Source organism: Tetrao urogallus, assembly GCF_951394365.1.
Source record: "Tetrao urogallus genome assembly, chromosome: 1".
Classification (NCBI taxonomy): Eukaryota; Metazoa; Chordata; class Aves; order Galliformes; family Phasianidae; genus Tetrao; species Tetrao urogallus.
The window spans coordinates 145500377-145522273 of record NC_136813.1 but is presented as its reverse complement, the minus strand read 5'-3'; the positions used below and the strand labels follow the sequence as shown (position 1 = coordinate 145522273).

Below are 21897 nucleotides of genomic sequence, written 5' to 3'. Positions count from 1 at the left end.
TATTGTTCAATTTAGATCCATTGTGTGTGTTCTCTCTTTTCTTTTCCTCGTCAAGACTTTCTCTTCTTCCAGATACCTTACACAGACTTTATTTCTGGCAAACACAAAACAGATTTCTGCACTGTAGATTCAAGGACAGACTGTACAATTCTTCTCAGGCACTTCCCCGTCCCCTTTCCTTCCTTCACTTCTGCCCATCCCTCTGGTGTCCTAGGTGGCACTTTGGTTTGTGAAAAACTAACAACAGCAAAACTCAGGAAAGCAGAGAGGCTAAAGGTTGATGTGAATGTTTGCTCATGGAAAGGCTGAAGCAGTAAAACTGAAGCATTACCTGAAACTTTGCCTGATAAGGGCACTAACATTTCATCACGGTAATGAGCTGAGAGAACTAAGGGGAGGGAACAAATGGACTGTAAAAAAGACTCTTTAAAATGGAAATAAAATAAAAGGTGCATTAAAACCTAAAGGAAAACAGTTGATTACTTCATGTTTGCATTGCCCGGCATCTCTAGTTATGTTGCTATACCATCTTTGCTGGCTGGGCTCATAAATCAAGGATTTATTTTCTCCTGTGATAGGCTATCAATTTCATTCCTATAGCTTTTACCATCAGAGCACTTTTATCGTTGGCAGAAATGTCTGCTTCACAGTCCTCCAGACTGAAGCCTTCATTTCCATTTATAGAGTAGACTTAGCACAAAGCTTGTCCATTAGTACTTACAGAGCATTGCACACTATAGCCCAAGGTCTGCTCCCAGGCAGCACAGGCCCATCTGAGACCTGTGGGATCAAAATCCATATTGTGAATGGCATCACTAAGAGGCACCCTCTAAAGAACACTGGGGCAATTTTCATGAGTAGGTCTCTTAGGATTTCCTAAGCATTCATACTGAGAAAGGTACATAGAATGAAGGGAAAGCAAAAAAATAAATACTACAATCTTATGGATGGGGCTGTGCACGGAAGAGAAGTCCAAGATAAAAGGAATCAACAGGCAAATTTAAATAAAGTACTGAGTGTGATTGGCGCAAATTTGGGCTCTTTGTTCACACCTACAGCAGTTTCTGCTTTTCTGAGATCTGAGGCTGTCAGATAATATATCCGTTTACTTGTCTACTTTTACTACCTTTGTGATAATTTTAAAACAAGAAGAAAAAAAAGAAAGGAAAAAAAAAAAAGGAAAAAAATCAATTGCCATTGCTTTTGACACAAAACAACAGAGCTGCAACTTCATGGTTTCTTTCCAAGCCTGTTTGAAAAGATGATGAGTACACTTAAAATGTATTTCCATTGACTTTTTACACAATCATTTTTTTTATAGCAAATTACTGTTGCATTAGTGTTTCCTACACCTAACAACAGGGAAAACCACAAAACATCATTTAAGAGTAGACCTTGAACACAGCAGCTTCTAATCTAGCATTTCTAGTAGAGTAATTCTAAATCATTATTCACGTAAAGATCTGGACCGTACGTGAACAGAGCCACATATGGAGAATAGAATATAGCTCTTCACGTTGAGACCATCTGCTTACCACTGGCCCATTTTATAGGTATTTACAAAGTACCTGAAGCTTAACCCACATAAGTCAATAGAAGTTTTGTCTTTAACTTCAGCAGAACAAGATCACTGCATTTTTATACTCTTCATCTCTCTGAGAGAAACAGTTAACTCATGTAATTAATGCAAGTAGAAATAAGTATGTAATAACAGTGAGGTTTCCCTACCTATCTCGTCATGTATTTGTTCAGTTTTCATAGCAGCCTTAAAATGTTCTTTAAAAACAAAAGGTAAAATCAGCTATAACCTTAGAACGGCATCCCTTTTTACATCTTCTCTTGCTCCTTGCCTTCACAGTGCCATAGGTCCCAGTCAGAAGTTAAATGAACTGTTAACTTCTCAGTTTCTTAATTGCCCAGTGTGTGCGCGTAATCTCTCAGTGTCAAGTTCCACCATGTGAGGATGCCTTCATTTTCAGGTGGCATGGAGCACAAGGGAGTGCTGCAGGAGAGTGCAGCTGGGGTGAGCCACGTGCTCCTCAGCACACAGTTGAACACCACACTTTCCCCTGTTACATGATCCCAAAGTACTTGGCAGACTGATTGATAGCTTCTGTTCCATGGGGTAAAAAAAAGACAAAGAAAAGGTGTGGCACTGTGCTGTAAATGTGAGAGTTTCTGATACTGTAGATCATGAGGGTGGACAGGAAACAGACAACTGAGTCTTATATGTAAAGCACAAAGTTTGATGGGCCTGCTACAAATAAAAGCAAAATCTTCTGTACTTTGGTGTTAGTTGTTGTCTGTGCCTGAGGGATCTTTAATCCTAGGGAATAAGTGGGGAAGATAATCTCTCCCGAAAGCCCCCAGGTTAATCCAGAAAGTGTAAACTAAAACTTCATTAAAGCACATCTTCTAGAACTATTTGTTCTATCTTAACCAGTTTGTAAGGAATGAAGTACTAAGTAACTGCATCTGACCTCCCTGATGAATTATTCCATTATTCTGTGGCATCTAGGCATCAGTATTGCTATTATCTTGTCAGAAAGGTGAAAAGCACTCTGGCACTAAATATGTTTACTTTGTGCAAGTACCTATACAATAAGTCAGTTGTATGTACATCAGTTTGAGCACCTCATCTTTGTAATCCCAGCATTATTAACACGTGATGGAGGTCTCCTCTTGAATCATCCTGAAGCTTATCACATACTCTGTCTTCAGAAGCACAAGAACAATTAACATTCAATAGCAAGGTCCTGTATTTATTTGAATAAATAAACACTATTCAGCCTCTCACCAGTAACAATTGTACCCATGCACATATTGCATAATTACAAAACATAAGAGATGTGTGGGTGTTAGATTAGAAATACCAGCTCAAATTAACATTACAAAGAACTGTATCACGGAACTTAGTGATTGGTTCCTGAATCTATGGTGCTTTGTTTGTTCTGACCTCTGTTTCATTGGATAATAAACAACTAGATTTTAACAGGCTGCATTTGAAACAGATAATCAGCACCGACTTCCTGACTGAAATCTATTCTCAATCTTCTTGAATGCTCAAAGATACTCAGAGGAATAGAAACCAGAAGAGCAAAAATATCCACAAAGTTGTTCCTTGAGCTCCCTCAATCTTTGTAAGATCTTTCTAGTCCTTTTTCAGTGGTTGACGTGATAGACTTTCCATTATTTAAATAGCGTCTATTCTGTATAGAGTACAAGAGTACTGAAAAATGGCAATGGTAGGCCAGCCAAGGTACTCTCAAGTCCCTTTCTCTAATGAGTTCATACAGTAAAAGTGCAATTTTATTCGGAATGTGTAACTCTGATACCTTTGCCAAGCTTATTTTTTTGGACCTTCTCACTGGCACATAGGCTAATTGAATTTTTGCTTAATTATGAATCATTATTTCCACTTGATGACTCAGAGAGGAAAAAATAAAAGATATGGAATGGAAATCTCAGAAAACTCAAGCGAAAAGCTACATGAAAGCATCAGCTGCCACCAGACAGTCTAACTATTCGTACAGAAGTTGGCACCAATAGTCCTAGCATGACCAAAAATAAAGTAAACAGATTGTCAACTCATCTTCCTATTTTTTTCTCACCCCAAAGACAACCAACATAGCATTTTTCAACAATTTTGTGAAGAAACATGTATTGTGGTAAATTGCGTTCTTTCGCAGAGTAAAATATCTTGACAGCTTCCTTTAAAATTGATGTTTTTAAACTTTCCTGCAATTATTTATAATCTTAGAGTCGCTTAATTTTGATTGTTATGATCATTTGCTGACCACTATTGCCCGTCTAAATTATTTTGATTGTCTGCAACTTTAGCAGCTTTTAGCCTCACTTTAAAAAGATTTACAAGATCGTGTTGGAGAAAATAAAAAAAAAAAAAAATTTTTGTTTGTTTTCAATTTTGCTAGAGGTTCAAGTAGGAAAAAGAAGTGATCAGAGACAAAAAAAGAAAACAAAACAGTACCATCTATGTTTATTTAGTATCAGTATGCTACAAGTCTAGTCTGTCTAGCAGAAGGATATCATCTTTAATTTTGAATGTTACAGAGAATATCCAGGACATTTTTTTTCTATCTTTCCAACAATTGTCAATTTTTCTACTACCCAGATTTCAAAGAAAGTAATGTAAATGATGAGAAACATAGCTGTAGAGCAGCTGTATTGACTTATTGGAATGATTTTTTTTTCTTGTTGTCTACAAAGAACATCTTAAAAAAAAAAAAACAAACAGAAATATTACTCTTTGGGACTGAAGCTACCTCCTGATAAACAGCAAAGATGTGGGTCACATGTTGCGTTATCCTGGTAGATCAGCATGATCCTGATCTACAACAAATCTTGATAAAGTAGAAGTCCTTATCATATTGCCATTTCCATGGTTTATCACAAGCTTATCATTCTGTCCTTGGAGTTCATAGCTGTTGCTATAGATTAGAGTGGAATTACACTCCAGCTGCAAAGCACTGTTGTTCTTGTCAGAAATTAACAAACTAGTTAGGGGAAATCTACAGACAAGAATAACAACAGTTGTAACTGGCATTACAGGACTTTGGGTGGTGGCCCCATTTTCCCATTGCTCTGTGTCACCGCATATCAGAATATGAAGCTAAATGTGTGATGGATCATAAACATGTAGCTCCACTGAAGAAAGGTTCTTCCTTTTAACCCTTTCCCAATTCATACAGTTTGAAATGAATATTATTTAGCCACGTGACTTGTCTGCTACTTAAACAAACTTAAACAGAAGTTGAGAGGGAAGACTTCTTACTACTTAAACAAATAGTAAGAAGTCTTCCCTCTCAACTTCTGGTTTTATATACTCTTTCTCTAAAGGACTGACCATATCTGTATGGTGAGTACAAGGCCCAAGTGAATCAGACTTTTGTAGCTTCAAATCTGAATTATTCCAATCAGTAGCAAGGGAGAAGAAAAATCAGATCTTGTGCAGAGATACAGCTACAACTAGCGTTAACTCAAGCGGACAACCTCTAAGTTTTGGTATTCAGTTTTGGTATCAGGCAGAGGAAAATGTTCTGTGATATCAGCTAATATAAGACATCAAACACTTTAAAAACAGAGAAAGCATGCTTTTATTTGAAAGCAGAAAACAAAGGATCTCTGCTGACTCATTCAGAGACCAAACCCTGTCAGATAAAGACAGGCTGAGGGAATTTCCCACTACCCATAAAAGAATGGTGCTCCTTGTGAAAAGTTCAACTTGACTTTGACTTGACAGTAGACCTGAGCCTGTAAAAAAACATTGGTAGATGGCACTTGGAGAGCTATTGAGTATTTACTGCAGTTGTAGGGGCAGTAAGTTAATAAGGTGAATTGGTTGTTTCATGTGAAGTTAAAAAAATATATAGTATTAAGTTTAACAAAACTGTTTCAGAGAGGCTTCAGGCTCCTATCCTGTAGTCAGGGTGGTGATTATGGATTACAGTGTCTTTGATATAGCATATAAGGTTTCATCAGCTAACCTTAGCATAATGGAGGGTGATGAGCAACACAGAGATGATAGCTTGGCGAGGAAGGCAAGTACAAGAACATCAATGCAGCTAAAGGCAGCTCTTGGCATCAAGGCTTCTGCCTGGGACCATTTTACCATGCTAGCTGAAGCCTCGAAAATGCAGCAATGAGATGGAGGACAGATTTAAAATCTACAGTTCAGCAGAATCAAACAATTTTCTAATATCCTAATATTCACTGTACTGGAGTAGGCAGCCAAATGGAACCACAGAGCTGACCCTCAATGCAGAATTTTGTTTCCAGACAGACAGGACATAGTTTATTATAAGAGTCAGACACTGTTTCAGACTCAGCAGAATACAGCTTGGTCAATAGACAAATGGGAGCTATCTGTAAAGTGCACACATCTGTCCTGTTTTACTTGACAAAGTAAGAGGCTCATGTAATAATTTGTGTCTTGGACATGTACTTCAGTCTCCTCAAGTCCTTTTTTTTTTTAAATGTTAACCAGGTCTACAGTGTGTGATGGGATGCAGTTATGAGATCTTCAATATAGTGCATGCTTACAAATCCATTTGGCAGTGGAATATTGTGCAGATATTTCAGCCCAAGTCCTGGACCAATACAACTGCATTCTCCAGTCCATAGTAATCGCAATGATATGGCATTCTGACTCAGGTAAGTTTATGTGGGTGCAGCAAAGCATGCATTGCATTTTCAGCTCTGAGACTGTCTTGTGAGGGCAGTTTGGATTTGCAAAATTTGCTGATTGTCTTGCCTCCCATACCACATAAACTTCCAAAACTGCTGATGCAGAAATCCAATACAAGAGCAGCTTGAAGTTACATTTACTAACTTGACTGAATCTTAAGGATGTGCTGGAAGTTTCAGGAAGTTTCTGAAGGTGCAGCTCCCACAAAGCCATACAATCATCGTCAGACACCAGTGTAGAAATTAGACATTTTTGCTTAATCGTTCAGGGTCTTTGTTTCACAAGACTATTGTTTGCTGCCTTGCAGTGGACAATAGTGGCTTGACAAGAGTATTAAATGCATACATGATATGTCAGCTCTCTGCAGACTGGTCTTTGCTATCAGCTTAGATGTTTTCACCTTCTCTCATCATTGGCAGTCTACACAGGGCAGATTAAGGCTCAGATGTAGCTGACTCCATTAAAAAAAAAGAAGCAAATATTCTTCAAGATCTTTGCTTTATGGGAATCATTTCCCATTTACTCATATCAAGGATTTGCCTTTGTAGTTTCAGCAGGGGAATATTTCATTTCTTTCACTTCTGCAAATCACTTCTCCTGTGAGGCTGTCAGATGCACCTTCAGTGGTACAAGAGGCAGAACATTGTGACACATCATTATTGAAAAATCATGATTTTAGCCAGACATTGTGGAAACTGAAACATGTGATTGTTGCTAGAGAAAAGATCACTTTACAGCCTCTTGCTTACTTTATATGATGACTTTTTCCCATTTCTTGTATTTCCTTTCTGCCCATTTTAGCTTTCCTTCCCTCCTTCCTCTTCTTTCCTTAAACCACACTTTCTACTCTCTGAATTTCTTTTATTTAAAGCCATTACAGTCTCTCATGCTTATCTTGGTGTTTAGTCACAGATGTATGACTTCCCTTTTGCTGCTGTCAGTATAGGCCAATTCCCTCTCTGTGTGGGAATAAACATGGTCATTAATCATCCTACAGCTCACAGTCTCCAAGATAATGTCCCTAGCTAATAGAATGGTGATGGTAATAATTGCAGCAGTTTTCCGGCGTTGTTAACAGAGTAGCTGAACTTCTCAACTTAGCTTTGAAATTATAAAGTGTCATTTTGGCATTTCATATGAGGAAAAGATCATAAACTCTCTACTCACTTTGATCTGCACCTTCACAGTAATATCTACACCAGACTTTCTAGAAAGATGTAGGTCAGTTTGGTGCTGGTGAGAATACAGGACTAATTACATCAGTCCTCCTCCACAATTTACTAAATTTATATAGAGACTTAGACTGCTTTGAACAGGTTTTAGACCACTCCCATATGCAGAGAGCCCACACCAAATGTCACAATGCCAAATTCTAGCATTTCACTCCCTATTTCTATTGCTCACATGTTATGTACAGATAGCATCTCGAGAAGTTAGGGGATAATTCGATTTTTATGTGTTCAACCCATAGCCTACCTGTAGAAATGTGCAGTTCAAACCAGGAATCCTTCTGATATAAAAGTCTGTTACTCTGATTGACAGCTGGTTATGATTAGACTGGAAAATCAGCAGCAATTTGGCTATCATCTTCCGTATACACCTCATTGTGTAAGTCAGCAAGGCTGGATGTGAAGTCATGCACTGCGTAGACCTCACATATGAGAGAATGATCTGACAGAATCACAGCTTCACCTGCCGAGAACACTCCAGAAAAACCATGTCTGAGTCATGCTGAAGCAGCTAAGAATGATCTGTGCTATGAAATGTAACCTACATTCTACTGTATGTATAAATGTCTCCACTTTTCTAACTGATAAACAGACCATTATGTTCAATTAGAAAAAAAAGTTTACCTTCTAAAGTTGCAGGTAAGTTGAAGTTCAGCTGGAGCTCACCAATGTGGAAAACACTTTTTTTTTTTTTTTTTTTTTTTTTTTTTTGAGGCAACAAAAATAAACAAGGTATGTGTACAGGCTAAGAACTGCCTTAACTAAAGCACAGTTAAGGTTAGAAGGTCTCCGATCTGATTTTGCATTTCACATAAAATTTCTCCTGCAGTGACATTTCCACTTCTTCTGTTTCTTTAATCAGTTTTCTTAGGCGTCTGTATGCTAAAAAGCCCTTAAAACCTTAAATCTTAATTTCTCCTAGCTGTCTGTGCAGAGTCAGAATATTCCATGGCAGGTACTGAAAGGTGCAGTGAGGTATTCACAAAAGTTATTATTTTCTTTTAGTTAGGAATTAAGCACTTCTGAAGCATCGTTTCAGATTCAAGAGGAAGAAGGAATCTTACAGTACTGCTGTCAATCTATATGGTTTTTGTGATTTCATAGGGTTTTGATAAGGAGGCTCTTACACATGCTAAGCTTTCTGGCCTGCAGAACAACTATTTTCTGTTCCATAACAGAAAATCCTACACAACTGATAAGAGAACAGATACGTGTATTGTATTAGTTTATATATAAAAACTGAACAACATTAAAAAAAGACAAAATCCAAACGCTGAAGAGACAAATACTTTTGTATCTATTTATAGAAAATGAATTTTCTCCTAACAAACGTAATGGCTTACTGAAAGAAAGAGAGAGGAAGAGAGGAAGAGAGGAAGAGAAGAAGAGAGGAAGGAAGGCAGGAAGGCAGGAAGGCAGGAAGGCAGGAAGGAAGGAAGGAAGGAAGGCCAGTCAGCCTCACCTCTGTCCCTGGAAAGGTGATGGAACAGCTTGTGCTGGATGTCATCTCCAGACAACTGGAAGAAGAGGAGGTTATCAGGAGTAGTCAGCACGGGTTCACAAGGGGGAGGTCGTTCTTGACCAACCTGGTAGCCTTCTATGATGTTGTCTCTGGCTGGGTGGATGGGGGGAGAGCAGTGGATGTAGTCTACCTTGATTACAGCAAGGCATTTGATACTGTCCCCCACAACATCCTTATAACAAAGCTGAGGAAGTGTGGGATAGATGAGTGGACAGTGAGGTGGGTTGAGAACTGGCTGACTGGCAGAGCACAGAGGGTCGTTGTTGGTGGTGCAGAGTCCGGTTGGAGGCCTGTAACCAGCGGTGTTCCTCAGGGGTCTGTGCTGGGTCCGGTCTTGTTCAATATCTTCCAGCAGGTCGAGGGAGGTGATCTTCCCCCTCTACTCTGCCCTGGTGAGGCCTCATCTGGAGTACTGCGTCCAGTTCTGGGCTCCCCAGTACAAAACAGACAGGGATCTCTTGGAAAGAGTCCAGCGGAGGGCCACGAAGATGGTGAAGGGCCTGGAGCATCTCTCCTATGAAGAAAGGCTGAGTGAACTGGGTCTGTTCAGCCTTGAGAAAAGAAGACTGAGAGGGGACCTGATCCAGGTCTATAAATATCTAAGGTGTGGGGGGCAGAATGGCGAGGCCAGACTGTTTTCAGTGGTGAGTGGAGACAGGACAAGGGGAAACGGCCGGAAACTGCAGCATAGGAAGTTCCACACAAATGTGTGCAAGAACTTCTTTACAGTGAGGGTGACGGAGCACTGGAACAGGCTGCCCAGGGAGGTGGTGGAGTCTCCTTCTCTGGAGATGTTCAAGACCTGCCTGGATGCCTACCTGTGCGACCTGCTGTAGGGAACCTGCTTTGGCAGGGGGGTTGAACACGGTGATCTCTGGATCCAACCCTACAATTCTGTGTGATTCTGTGTGAAGGAAGGGAGGGAGGGAGGGAGAGAGGGAGGGAGGAGCTGGTAAAGGAGGCCAAATCACTGGCACACACTCCTTATCACTTTGATTGACTAACTTGAAATTAATTGCTTGGAGATAAATCCTCTATTGGAGTGTAGATTACTTCCCTTTCTTTATAGACTATTGTATGAAAGCACATTCATAAACAAGGCACATTGTCACAGTTCTGTTGTGCTCCCAAGGCTCCTGGTTGCAGTGTAACCTCTCAGTGTAACACCTGCAACACTCTGTGTTGTTCCAGGGCCAAGCTGGCTTGAAGTGACCAGGAGAATGTGAACATGGGTTGCATCCTCTGAGGAACTGAGCAGTTTATTCTTTATTGCTGAATAATGTTACAAACAGGCCTATTTATTTGTAACAAAACAAACAAATGGCAACAAAAGCCCTCTCTCTGTCTGAGGAAATGCAAAATATTTTTTATTCTCAAGGAAACAGAAATGCCAAGAGTACAGGTGCTTCATTAAATCTCCCATGGACAGGTGTTTTCAGTGTCAACATTAGAGTAATGTATTGCTTCTCCTTACTGGAATTGCTAGTGGTGCAATTAAGACAGCATAAAAATTAATGCTTTGGAAATTCTATTGTGTAGAGTTCTTCTCTAAGTAGAAGGGATTTGTTCTCTTTGCAGCAAACTGCAATGTCAGAGTTGCTACAAGAAACAAGGTCACAACTGTACTTGAAAATTACCCAGGATTTGCCAGAGGGATGGGCTATTGTATGCTGTTAAAACGTACACAACATGCTTATCTAACATTTAATATTATACTCTTCATGTTTGTGTTTAGAGTAATATAGATGGAGTGGCTATGTTTACCAGGAAACTATAAACACATACGCAGTATCATCTGCTGACTATGCAGCATCCTAACAGCAGTACACTACAAGCAGCAATCCAGCTAAGAGTGATTACTGATTGGAGGACATGAAAAGACCTTCTGGGTGAGTCCAAAGCTCCATCTATGCTGGTGTCCCACCTTGGGACACCAGTGTTGCTCAGTGTCTCCCTGACTGGTGAAACTGATCAGGTGGGAGAATTTTAGCAACAGAAAAGTATCTTTTTCTGATTCCTTCATCCTTTCCTATCTACATAGGTTGCTTTGAAAGTAAGGCCTTTATTTATTTGCACGGAAGCTACAACAGATATAAAGAGCACAATGACACTATTTGAAAGAGCAAATTCTCAGCTACAACACTATTTTTCAGCATAGTCACTGCCATAGAATCATAAATTCTTAAGGTTGGATAAGAGCCCATCATCCAGTTGAACCATCAACCTATCCCCACCATACCCACTAAACCACATCCACATAGTTCTGAAACAGCTCCAGGGATAGTGATTCCACCAGCTCCCTGGGAAATGCATCATCACTCTTTCTGACAACAAATTTTTCCAATTATCCAACCTGAACCTCCCCGGGGGCAACTTTAAATCAATATCTCTTGCCTATTGCTAGTTACCTGGGATAATAGGCCAACCCCACCTTGTTACAACCTCCTTCACTGTAGGGAGTGATAAGGTCTTCCCTGAGCCTCCTCTTCTCCAGACTGCACAATCCCAGTTCCCTCAGCTGCTCCTTTTAAGACATGTGATCCAGATTCTTCACCAGCTTTGAAGTCCTTCTTTGGACAGTTGCTTATAGGATGCTTCATCTGTCTCTTCATCCTGGCTGGGAGGTCTGTAATAGACTTCCACCAGGATGCTGGCCTTGTTGGCCTTCCCTCTGATCCTCACCCATAAGTACTCAATATTATCATTCCCAGCATTGAGATCTACAACATCAAAACACATAGAGAGTCATCCCACCACCTTTCCCTCCTTACCTATATCTCCTAAAGAGCCATCCATTGTAGCACTCCAGTCATGAGAATCTTTTCAGTAATGATGACTAAGTCACAGTACTCCGGTCACACCATGGCTTCTTGCTCCTCCTGTTTGTTGCCCATGCTGCATGCACTGTGTAAATGCACCATTAGTGATGCACTTTCACCAGAGATGAACAAGAGCCTCTATGCTGTGGTCATAAAAATCTGCATGTTCACCCCAACTTGGCTTGTCTTTCATATTGCTGATGAAATGCGTGACTCGCTGCCTTGCTATGCTCACATGCACTGTTTGGTCTCCATAAATGTTCAGCATTCATTGATAAATATCAGTAAGTGCCATTTTTTCTGTGTGGGGGAATTCAGTAACACACCTTTGCTTCATACATGCTTCCATGTCAGACACCATTTCGTCAGACTGCACCTCTACTGTCTTTCATCGCACGGCAACAAAATGCAATGAAATTTTGGTGGGAAGGTTCAGCCTCTACTGCCATACCATGATCATTTGCCTCTGATGTCGTGGGTCAACATAATAAAATAGGAAGAGTCACTTTTGGATCAGCCCTCATACAAGCATCACAGAGAAGTAGACATCAGCCTCTTGCACCACCATTGGGGAAAGGCTGGTGTAAGGTTATGTGATGAAAGGTTCATCAGCACGAAACCGAAGCAGCACAGACGAACCAGTGAACAACCCCAATAACCGACCACCTTAACTTAGCTCCTCCCAGGCTGCCCTAGGAGAGTCATCAGCCCATCCAGATCCATGGGAGAAGTTCTCTGGAGCACCGACGGACTACAAGCATATGAAACTCATCATGGGATGTCATGGAAGAACGTGTGGGGATTGCACAAGAGTTGTTATGGCAGGCATGCCCAACCCGTGGGCTGCGTGTGGGTGCGCACCTATTGCTCAGCAGCAAGGAAACAGCTGCATGCCATCCACACATATGGCCCAAAGCAACTCTTCACTCATTGTGGCCCAGGCGAGCCAAAAGGTTGGACACTCATGCATTATGGGATGTTATGGAAAAGGACCAGCGGTGGGGAAAAGGTAGGAATCAAAGTGATTTGGTGAGAAACCAATATAGGAACCAGAAGGCCAGCGCACTTCTCTGGCCGCGCCCCGCACCTCGTCAGTCGGGCCGCGGGAACAACCAAGAGCTGGACAACCAAGAGACACTCCAAAAGCGCCTCCTCTCGCGTGCGATGATTGGAGCCCACGGGTGCTCAGCGGAGCCAAGGCTCAGCCCTTCCGGGGGACGGCGCCCGTCTGCGCGCGGCGCCTATTGGCCGCATCGCTGGCCTCCGCGCCTTCTTCCGCCGTCCCACGGTTACCGCGGCAACGGCGCCATCGGCGGCGCGGGGAGCGCGGGGTGCGCGGGCCCAGCGGCAGGATGGTGAGAGGGGCCGGGCGGGGGGCGCGGGCCGCGGGTCGAGCAGGCGCTCCTTTCCCGCTCCCTCCCGCTCCCTCCCGCTCCGGGTGGAGCGGCCCCGCTCCGGGGCCCCGCTCTGAGCCGGCTCCGCTCTGCTCTCTGCCCAGATGCTCTCCCGGGCCAAGCCGGCTGTGGGAAGCACCCCGCCGCAGGGAGATAGACGGAGGAGGAAAGGGAAGAAGGTGCCCCAGCTGGAGGAGCTGCTGGCCGGGAGGGACTTCACCGGCGCCATCGCCTTGCTGGAGGTAACGGGAGCGGGCCGGGGGCTGCTGCTTCCCTGGGAACCGAGAGCGGCTTCACCCAACGGCATCCGCAGCCGTCAGACTGCCCGCGGTATTAATGGGCATGGTGTTGCTTTACTGGTGTTTATAAACTGTGCGTGACTGCTGACGGCGGTCTCACATTCGCTCTTCCCTCCGAAGTTTCAGCGACACGCGGGTGAGCAGCAGGAGGATGCTGAGCTCTGGATCGGGTACTCTGCCTTCCATCTGGGTGACTACAAGAGAGCACTGGAGGTGAGATGGGGAACTGGGGCTCTGCCACAGGGATGGCAACAGCGGGAAGGTGTTCTGTGATAGGGAATGCTTCTGCCAGCCAGTCCAATTAGAGACGTGATAATGACAAAATCATTAAGGTTGGAAAAGACCACTAAGATACCTAGTTCAATCGCCAGCCCATCCCCACCATGCCCACTGACCACATTCCTCAGTGCCACATCCACACAGTTCTGGAATACCTCCAGGGGTGACTCCACCACCTCCCTGGGCAGCCTGTGCCACTGCAGCACTGCTCTTCCTGAGAAGTTTTTCCATTCCATTCTTGCAGTTAACTTTCCACAGTGTCAGATTTTCAGTTTTTCAGATTTCATTATGCTTTAGTTTTCATTGTGTTCCTAATACATAATATACATGCTTTTTGACCCTCTTTAGAGGTTGATGACCCTGACCATTTAATGTATTTATTATTTTTCAGTGTGTTGTCTTATGTTGGGTAATTCCCTGCAATAAGACATTCTCCAAATGTTTTAAGTCACTAAGAGGCACACTGATTATTCAAGTATGCCTAAGTTAGCAATATTTGCACCATACAGTGCTGTTGTGTCACTTTTTGTGTATGTAAGTTTTTCTCTTGTGTCCATTTATGCCTCCTGTGAAACTCCGCTTGTTGCCAATCAGTTCATTGCCAGTGTCACTGGATTTCTTTTCTTAATTGTGCTAACATATTCTACTGTAGAATTCTGAACAAGATTTTGCTGTGTATTTCCAAGGGATGGAATCAATGTGCACTCTTGATCAGAGAGTAATGTGGAGACTTGTTTGGTGATATTCAAAAGGCTGCAGATGAGCAAGTGAAGATTTGGAAAAAACTCAGTCTGCCTGAGTAGTGTTTTTTCCATTGCTGCATTCCTACTGATGTGAATTGCTGGATCCTTAGGATGCTGTATTACACCATTTAAGGCTTATTAGTTTTGGTCAGTATCGTCTGGGAGGAGAACTCCATCACAGCTTGCTGTGAAGTGCAGTTGTGGTCTGAGAAAAAAATTCAGCCTTTTAACTTGCCTGCTCTGGGAGAAATTATCTTTTTTAAAATATATATATACAGGGTCTACTCTGAAAGTAATGCCTCCCATTTTATTATGTTGGCCCACAATGTTAGAGGCAGATGGAGGTGGTATGGCAGTAGAGGTTGAACCTTCCTGCCACTATTCTGTTAGATTTTGTCACTGTGAGATGGATGGCAGCATAGAGCTAGTCTAACAAAAAGATGTCTGGCATGGAAGTGCTTATGAAGAAAAGGAGTGTCACTGAATTCCTCCATGCAGAAAATAATGGCAATATTTATTGATGCTTGCTGAGCATTTATGAAGATCAAACAGTGGATGTGAGCACAGCAAGGCAGTGGGTGGTGCAGCAGTGGCAACTGTGACATGAAAGACATGTTCCAGATAACCACACACAGATCTCACACCACACAATGAAGAGAGTCTCAATTAGCTCAACAACGTGAATCAGTGGATCACAACCAGGGAATTGTGTATGGAGCTGAATATCAACTTCAGTGTGTTGGAAACAATGGTGGCAATGTTGGAATACCAGTAGGTTTCTTCCAGATGGGTTCCATGAACGCTAGGAAGAGAAAAGGCACCACATGCATGTTTGTCAGGACCTACTGAACAATATGAGGCTGTTGGTGACAGTTTCCTGGATCACATCACTACTGGTGATGAGACATGGTGTCACCACTGTGACACTGTGAGTCAGAGTCAAAACAGTTCATGGAGTGGCAACATATGAATTCCCCATCAAACAACAAGTTCCAAAATGCAGCCCTCAGCAGGTAAAGTGATGTGCACTGTCTTTTGGGATAGGAAAGGATGATCCTTCTGAATTTCCTGGAACTTGAACAAATAAACTCTGAATGCTACATTGCAATGCTGACTAAGCTGAAGGCTTGAACTTGGAGTCAGGCCAAAGAGGAAGACAGCCTTCCTCTTGCATCACAGTGACGCCAGGTCCCATACCAGTTTGAAGACCATGGAGCACTGCCATGGTTTTATGATTTTTGTAATTGATATTACACATCATAACATCATGTAATGTGCTGGGAGTTAAAGAGTTAATGCTGCAGTTCCACAGATTGTCAGTAGTTCTGGGAACCTAATCCCAGAAGAGAAGAATGAACTACAGCTCCCAGAAGACTTCATTATTCTGTTTCAATTTTCTATTCTGAGGGAGATAAAACTGCCTGGGAGTCACAGGGCTGTCTCTTTCTGTTGTCTCTGCTGTGTGCTCCCTAGCTGTCTCACCTACAGCATTAGAGTAAGGCACAAAAATGATGTGAGGCAGAAACAGAATTTCTCAGGCCTCCAAGTTCAAAAGACATATTCCCCTCGCCTAAAAATTAAACAACAGACATCTGTTGGGAGAAGTTAGAGCTGTTCGGTGTCATTCAGCTTGACAATACACATCGCACAAAGTGGAGAACAGCAGTTTAGAACATAGTGGTAATTTAATGTTCAGATTCAGATTTATGTCATTTAAAGATTATGAATGTAACAGTTGCTTCACTAAATTTATATCTGGATGTCGAGGTGTTAATAAGGAGTGAAAGTTTAAAAAGAAGAAAAAATGTTTGTATAAAGTAATAGGTCAGGATTAATTATGAAATAAGCTCTACTCTTTGGAATGTCCACTAGGTGCTTATATGGCCAGAGTAGGTTTTCAGAGTTTCAGCAAAAGAATAGCAGTGTTGTTTATATAGATACTAGATTTTGTCAGTTGTATTCAGTTCACCACTAGATGATGCTGTTGATTCAGGCTTTTAAAATCTACAACCCAGTCTGTTTTTCTGTCTGTTTGCCCTGGTAGGGAAAAAACAAATACACACACACACACAAAAAAAACAAAAAAAAAAACCACAAACCATGTATAGACACCTTTTAAAGTGAGAGATCACAGTTTTCCACTTTAAGACTGATTTTTTGGCAGCGTAATGAATCCTGATACCTTTGTTGCTCTGGTAGCATGTGGGAAATGAGCCTGTGTATCTCAGTCTAGTTTCTTTTGGGTCAGAACACTATAATTCCAAACATTGCAGTGATCAAGGGAAAGTGTTGACTATACTATGTAGGTTGAATTCCTTTTCAGTTATCAGTGCCAAGGATGAAGTACATGCAGCATCTATCTTCACTGCTATATTACAGAAGTGTTGTTGATAGATTCTCAAGGACAAATTCCTTGATTCTCTATAATCTCTAGATCTCTTTGGGACATGCTGAGACCATGATAAATGAAATACTGTGGGTAGAAAATTCTCCAGAACTAAACAGAGTGACATTACACAAAGTCTAAATAACCCGCAATCCTAAGTGCCTGCAAGTGGCAATGTAGCTGTTGTCTCTGTCATTATATTCCTAATTTGTGGTTGGTATTCTTTACACCTGATGAAATTCTGCTCTGTAATCCTTTCACTTATGATGAGATTTTCATGGTGAGTTAGGTCATGCTGGCTGCATGCCACCTCTTGGAGAGTCTTGGCAACTGAGGTGAAGTAGCCATTGTCATCCACAAGGAGAGGTGGGGGAAAAAGTGAAAATCAGATAGACCTGCAAATCCAAGAGTATCTTTAGGGTGAATTACAGCAATATAATCAGCACATTCAAGTTCTCTTACTGTAGACATACCAACAGTCTCTAAGCAGAGCTCTACCCTGACTAGATTCACACTTCTTAGTAGGTAGGTGCCTTTCTCAAAGGATATACCACCAACACTGGTCTGGGATCATCTGCTGCTGTGTACTACTTTACAAATGGCACCACTCTGAAACCTTCCAGCAGTCACGGTGGCAGTGCCTGAGGGCTTCCTACTCACTTATAAATCAATTTCTATTAGCAGTAGGCAGATAAGTGTCTTCTTGGCACTGTATGGCAACTGGGGCTCCCCAAGTTGATGGGAGGATCTAATTAGTTTTGTGGAGATTTTTTCCTCTTTTACCAACTTCAACCCCCCCCCACATCTGTCTGTCTGCCATCACTCATCACCCAGGGATTCTGGCAGGCTCTTCTGCCTGCTGCCTTCCTTTCAGCAGAGAATCGGGAACTGCTTACCTCTTGGGTAAGGGTGAGGACCTCCTACCTACCCTGATCTGCCTGAATTAAATAGTGAAGCGTGAAAGGAACAGAGCTATACCGGGGTAGTGGTTCGTGCATGAGCAATATCTAGTCTTGAGAGCATGAGAATATATAAATGCTCCAGCTTCTGACAGCTGAAGCTAGAAAGAAAAATAGGGAATTTTGGTTCTCAGTTTTATGTGCTTCTTTGTCATGACTGTAGTCAGGAATCAAGTATCTCCATGCTTCCTTTGAACACTTGTGAGGCAGCCCTGTACGTTGGCCCATTTGGCATCTTTGCAGAACCTTTGTTTATGAGCTTGGAGAATCTTGACAAGTAATGAGGTCAGCTGGATTCTATTCAGTGCCCTCAGTGTTGTTGGTAGGTGCAGTCAGTAGGTGTCTGTAGCCTTAGGCAATCAACCTATCAACCTGCTTCTTTGGTGTGCTGTGTGTATGCCTTTAGATAGGATGAGAGGTGGAGGAGAGTGAAAAAGCATGAAGCTGTCAAGCCCTTGGTTGGCAAAAGTGTGCCACAGGGTGGGTGGCTATTGGAAAGACTTGTATTTTGCTTTTTTTTTTTTTTTTTTTTATGGGTTTCTTGTGGGTTTTGTTTTGTTTTGGGTGAGGAAGGGGAAAAGCTCTTGTGAAAAGTCTTTGAGAGACTGTAATGCTGAATGCCTTTTACTGAGTAAAGGGGCAACAGCCCCACATAGCTTGGGCTCATGGCCCAGAACTATGTGGTAGGACAGGCTAGCAGTCCTCATTTTTATTTACTGTGTATCCACAGATTCACATTAGTAATGCTACAGCACTCCTTATTTATTGCACATCCTGAATGGCCAGGCCAGAACATGACTTGTGTTTATGCACTTTGTGCTTTCTAATTAATCTGCCTGAAGCCATAACCGAAAGAGACCTTTGGGTGCACTTAATTTGAATGAATTTTTAAGGATTCCAGATGGTCCCAAAAAAGAACAGTAGCCTGTCTCAGAGCTCCGTCACGGGCCTGTGTCAAGACTGAACTGGCCTCAGTAGGGAACGTCAGCCTATATGTAAATGTTTTCTTTGTTGTTGTTGGTTGCTTGGTGGTTTTTGTTGGTTTTTTTTTTTTTTAATCAATCAATTTATTATTTTTTAAAAGGACAGTTTTTGAGGACAGTTAGTCACTAGAATACTAGCAAGACTGGGCTGGCTTTCAAAAACATACATTACCAATAGCTTCTGTGGTTGAGAGTGCAATTTGCTTTCATGTGGCAGGAGAAAAAAATATTTGTACTAGCAACTATAAACTTTGTTGTTGTCAGCATGTGTCTGTTCTTGGAATTTGCTGCCCTTTGGACATAGTTTCTCTTGTGATTGATACCTATATCTGTGCCTTTCCCCCATGGGAAGAAGACTTCCATGGTGCAATGTGGTAAATTCACCAGGAAGGGAGAAATTTCAGTTCATACGGTTGGAGGAAGAATACAGAGTTAGCAATGGGGTATGTTGAGAGAGATGAGAGGCTTCTGCTGGTTGAGGGATAGTGTTCATCGAACAAGTCCTGTGAGAATCTTGCTTAACCTGGCCTGCTTTTGCCTTATGCTGGAGGATGGACATGGGATGAGAAGGAGGAATGCAAGCAGGGAGCATGTTCACTAGGAAGGTCCTTCTGAGTAATTTAATAGAGCTTTGAAGAGGAAAAAATGGCATTGAGGGATCTCCTCCGTGCCTGTGTTTTAATTAGCTAGTGTTGTGCAGAGCAAAGATGTCTATCTTCAGGAATATTGCTGTTGAATATAGCTGCAGAGTTTCTTGCTTCATTAAAAGAACAGATTGAAAGTTTTGTCTGTTGGGTTTTACTTTTTTCCCCCCACAAATAACAAGAGAGAATACTTTATGTGTTATTATTATTAAGGGTGATGTAATGAATGTGGAAGTGTGCAAAATATCAGAATGTGGTGTTCAGTGGATTTTGGTAGCTTGGGTGTAAATCTTAACATGAGAAACAGTGAAGTTAGGCACAATTTAGTAATATTTGCTGTAGTTATATTTTTGTGTATATAGCAGACTTGAATGTGACCAAGACTGACTTCTGGGCTTGTATTTTAATGCAGCATCTCAAAACATTTGAATAGTGCATCTCTATCAGTAAAATTTTTTGAGCACACACCTGCAACATATGAATATTTATTTATAAACTATACATGCTAAAGTTGTAATAAACACTTTTATATTTTTGTGCCACTGGTAAATAAAATAAAAGCTTAAAATAAAATAAAAAAATTTCTTGATACACCTCTTTGGATTGCCTTGCATATACTGTCTATTTGGAGTCCACTGTTTTAATCTATACAAAGACACTACATGCAGATTTATAACAGGATATTTAACACTCCAATAAGTAATTATAAAGAGATTTCCATGATTTTTATGACCTCCTCTGACTCAGTAAGTTAGGAAAGCATTGGAAAAGACAGAGGAAAAGCTTTTTATCTCAATGATTTTGTAACTGTTAAGGCATTGACAGAATTCCTGCAGTGATGATTTTTAGTACTGCTTATCCCCATTGATTCTTCCACTTTCATAAACAAAAAGAAGCTGCTGAATGTATCTTTGGTTAAAATGTAATAGTTCAGTTGTAGGAGTGATGATGAACTTGGCAATAAATTGGGTGAGCTGAATAATTTGTATGCTATTAAATGAAGGAAAAAAACCACCAGAAAAAAACACTTCTTTTCCAGGAATATGAGGCCTTGACCAAACAGCCATCTTGCAATCCTGATGTTTGGGTGAACCTTGCGTGTACCTACTTCTTTCTGGGAATGTATACACAAGCTGAACAAGCAGCCTTGAAAGGTGAGATGTATGTCTCTGACTGATGAAATGAACTGTTTGTAGACTTGAACACCTAAAATGATTTCCAGAAAAGTATATGGTGCTTTTTTTTCAGAGTAATAAAGGATACTTTGAACAAAGAGGTTTTTTTCTTTTTTTCTCTCTTTTTTTTTTTTTTTTTTTTCTTCTTTTCATTCAGGGCAAAATTTATAATGTGATTTGCTCCCTAAAAATACCTGGGGCAGGTGGAACAGCTGAAACTGAAAGAAGCATTTGGAAAATAATTTCTCTTACTAATTTCTAAATACAAAACCTAGCATATGCTGACCAGCAGCAAAAATGTACTGTTCTTTTGGCTGACTGCATATCTCTGAGCCATTGCAGATGAAGCTAATAAGGATAGTGAAATAATAGATAAATAACATGAGAGAATTCAGCAGTTTGAGTGACTTAGTAGAAGGTCTTACTGCCTTTTTAGTTAGATATTAGGGATCTGGTTATAAGGTGTGCACTTTGCTGCACCACATTATTAAGTTTTCATGTTAATTTGAACATGCATGGAATCTGATTTAAAGAAGAATGGAAGTTAGATTCCAAGGCACTTTTTTACTGCCTAAAAATGTTTCTTCAGTTTGATTTTGTTACCCATCACTTTCTCTTTATCTTAGTGACTTACATTGTTTCTCATCACCATGTATCTCAGTGCTTCCTAAGTACAATTAATAGCAGTGATGTTCTCAGTCAGCTTTTGACTCTCACTTTCTTAGGATAAGACTTACAGAATCTTTTTTGTTTGTTTGTTTCATTCTTTATTTCTTTAACCCTAGGCTGAAAATAGGAAAGGGAGAAAATTACTGTGCGTTTTCTACTACTGTGTTAGAACACCTCCAAAGAGGACAGTTTGCAGTATTTTTTAGAGATAATTAGATTCTGGTAACCCTTTAAAATTCCCTGAACAATCATCCTGAACTTGATTCCCACAGCTAAAAACGTTTTGTTTCCAACTGCAGAAGGTTTCCTGCAGAAATGTGTACTCCATATTCTTGATTAGTGATCCATATTGTTCAAGAAGTGTGTAAAATTCTAGTATTCACAGGTGATAATGTAATCCTTAAAGTAGTATAAGCTTGAGTTTAGGAGATTGCAATCTAGGACATGAACTTGAAATCTAAAAATAATTGGGCAATAGATCTGAGGTGTCACTATACCCAAACCACAGAGGAAGCAAGTGGCTGCATCCTGTACCAGCTGGAGACTGCTCGTTGTCATCAGCTTCACATAGGGTAAATTACAGTTATCCAT

At 41.2% G+C, this 21897-nt stretch overlaps 1 protein-coding gene across 1 annotated transcript in view; it reads left to right on the top strand.

Annotated features, from left to right (window-relative positions):
• Positions 1 to 13273: 13273 nt before the first annotated feature.
• IFT56 (intraflagellar transport 56) overlaps positions 13274 to 21897 on the top strand; it is a gene marked incomplete at both ends in the record, with an annotated part of 43388 nt that continues 34764 nt past the window's right edge. Inside the window, 3 exons of the mRNA XM_079543989.1 lie at positions 13274 to 13411; positions 13589 to 13681; positions 20502 to 20616. Of these exons, the coding sequence (XP_079400115.1) occupies positions 13274 to 13411; positions 13589 to 13681; positions 20502 to 20616 (346 nt within the window). The remainder of the gene's footprint in view (positions 13412 to 13588; positions 13682 to 20501; positions 20617 to 21897) is intronic.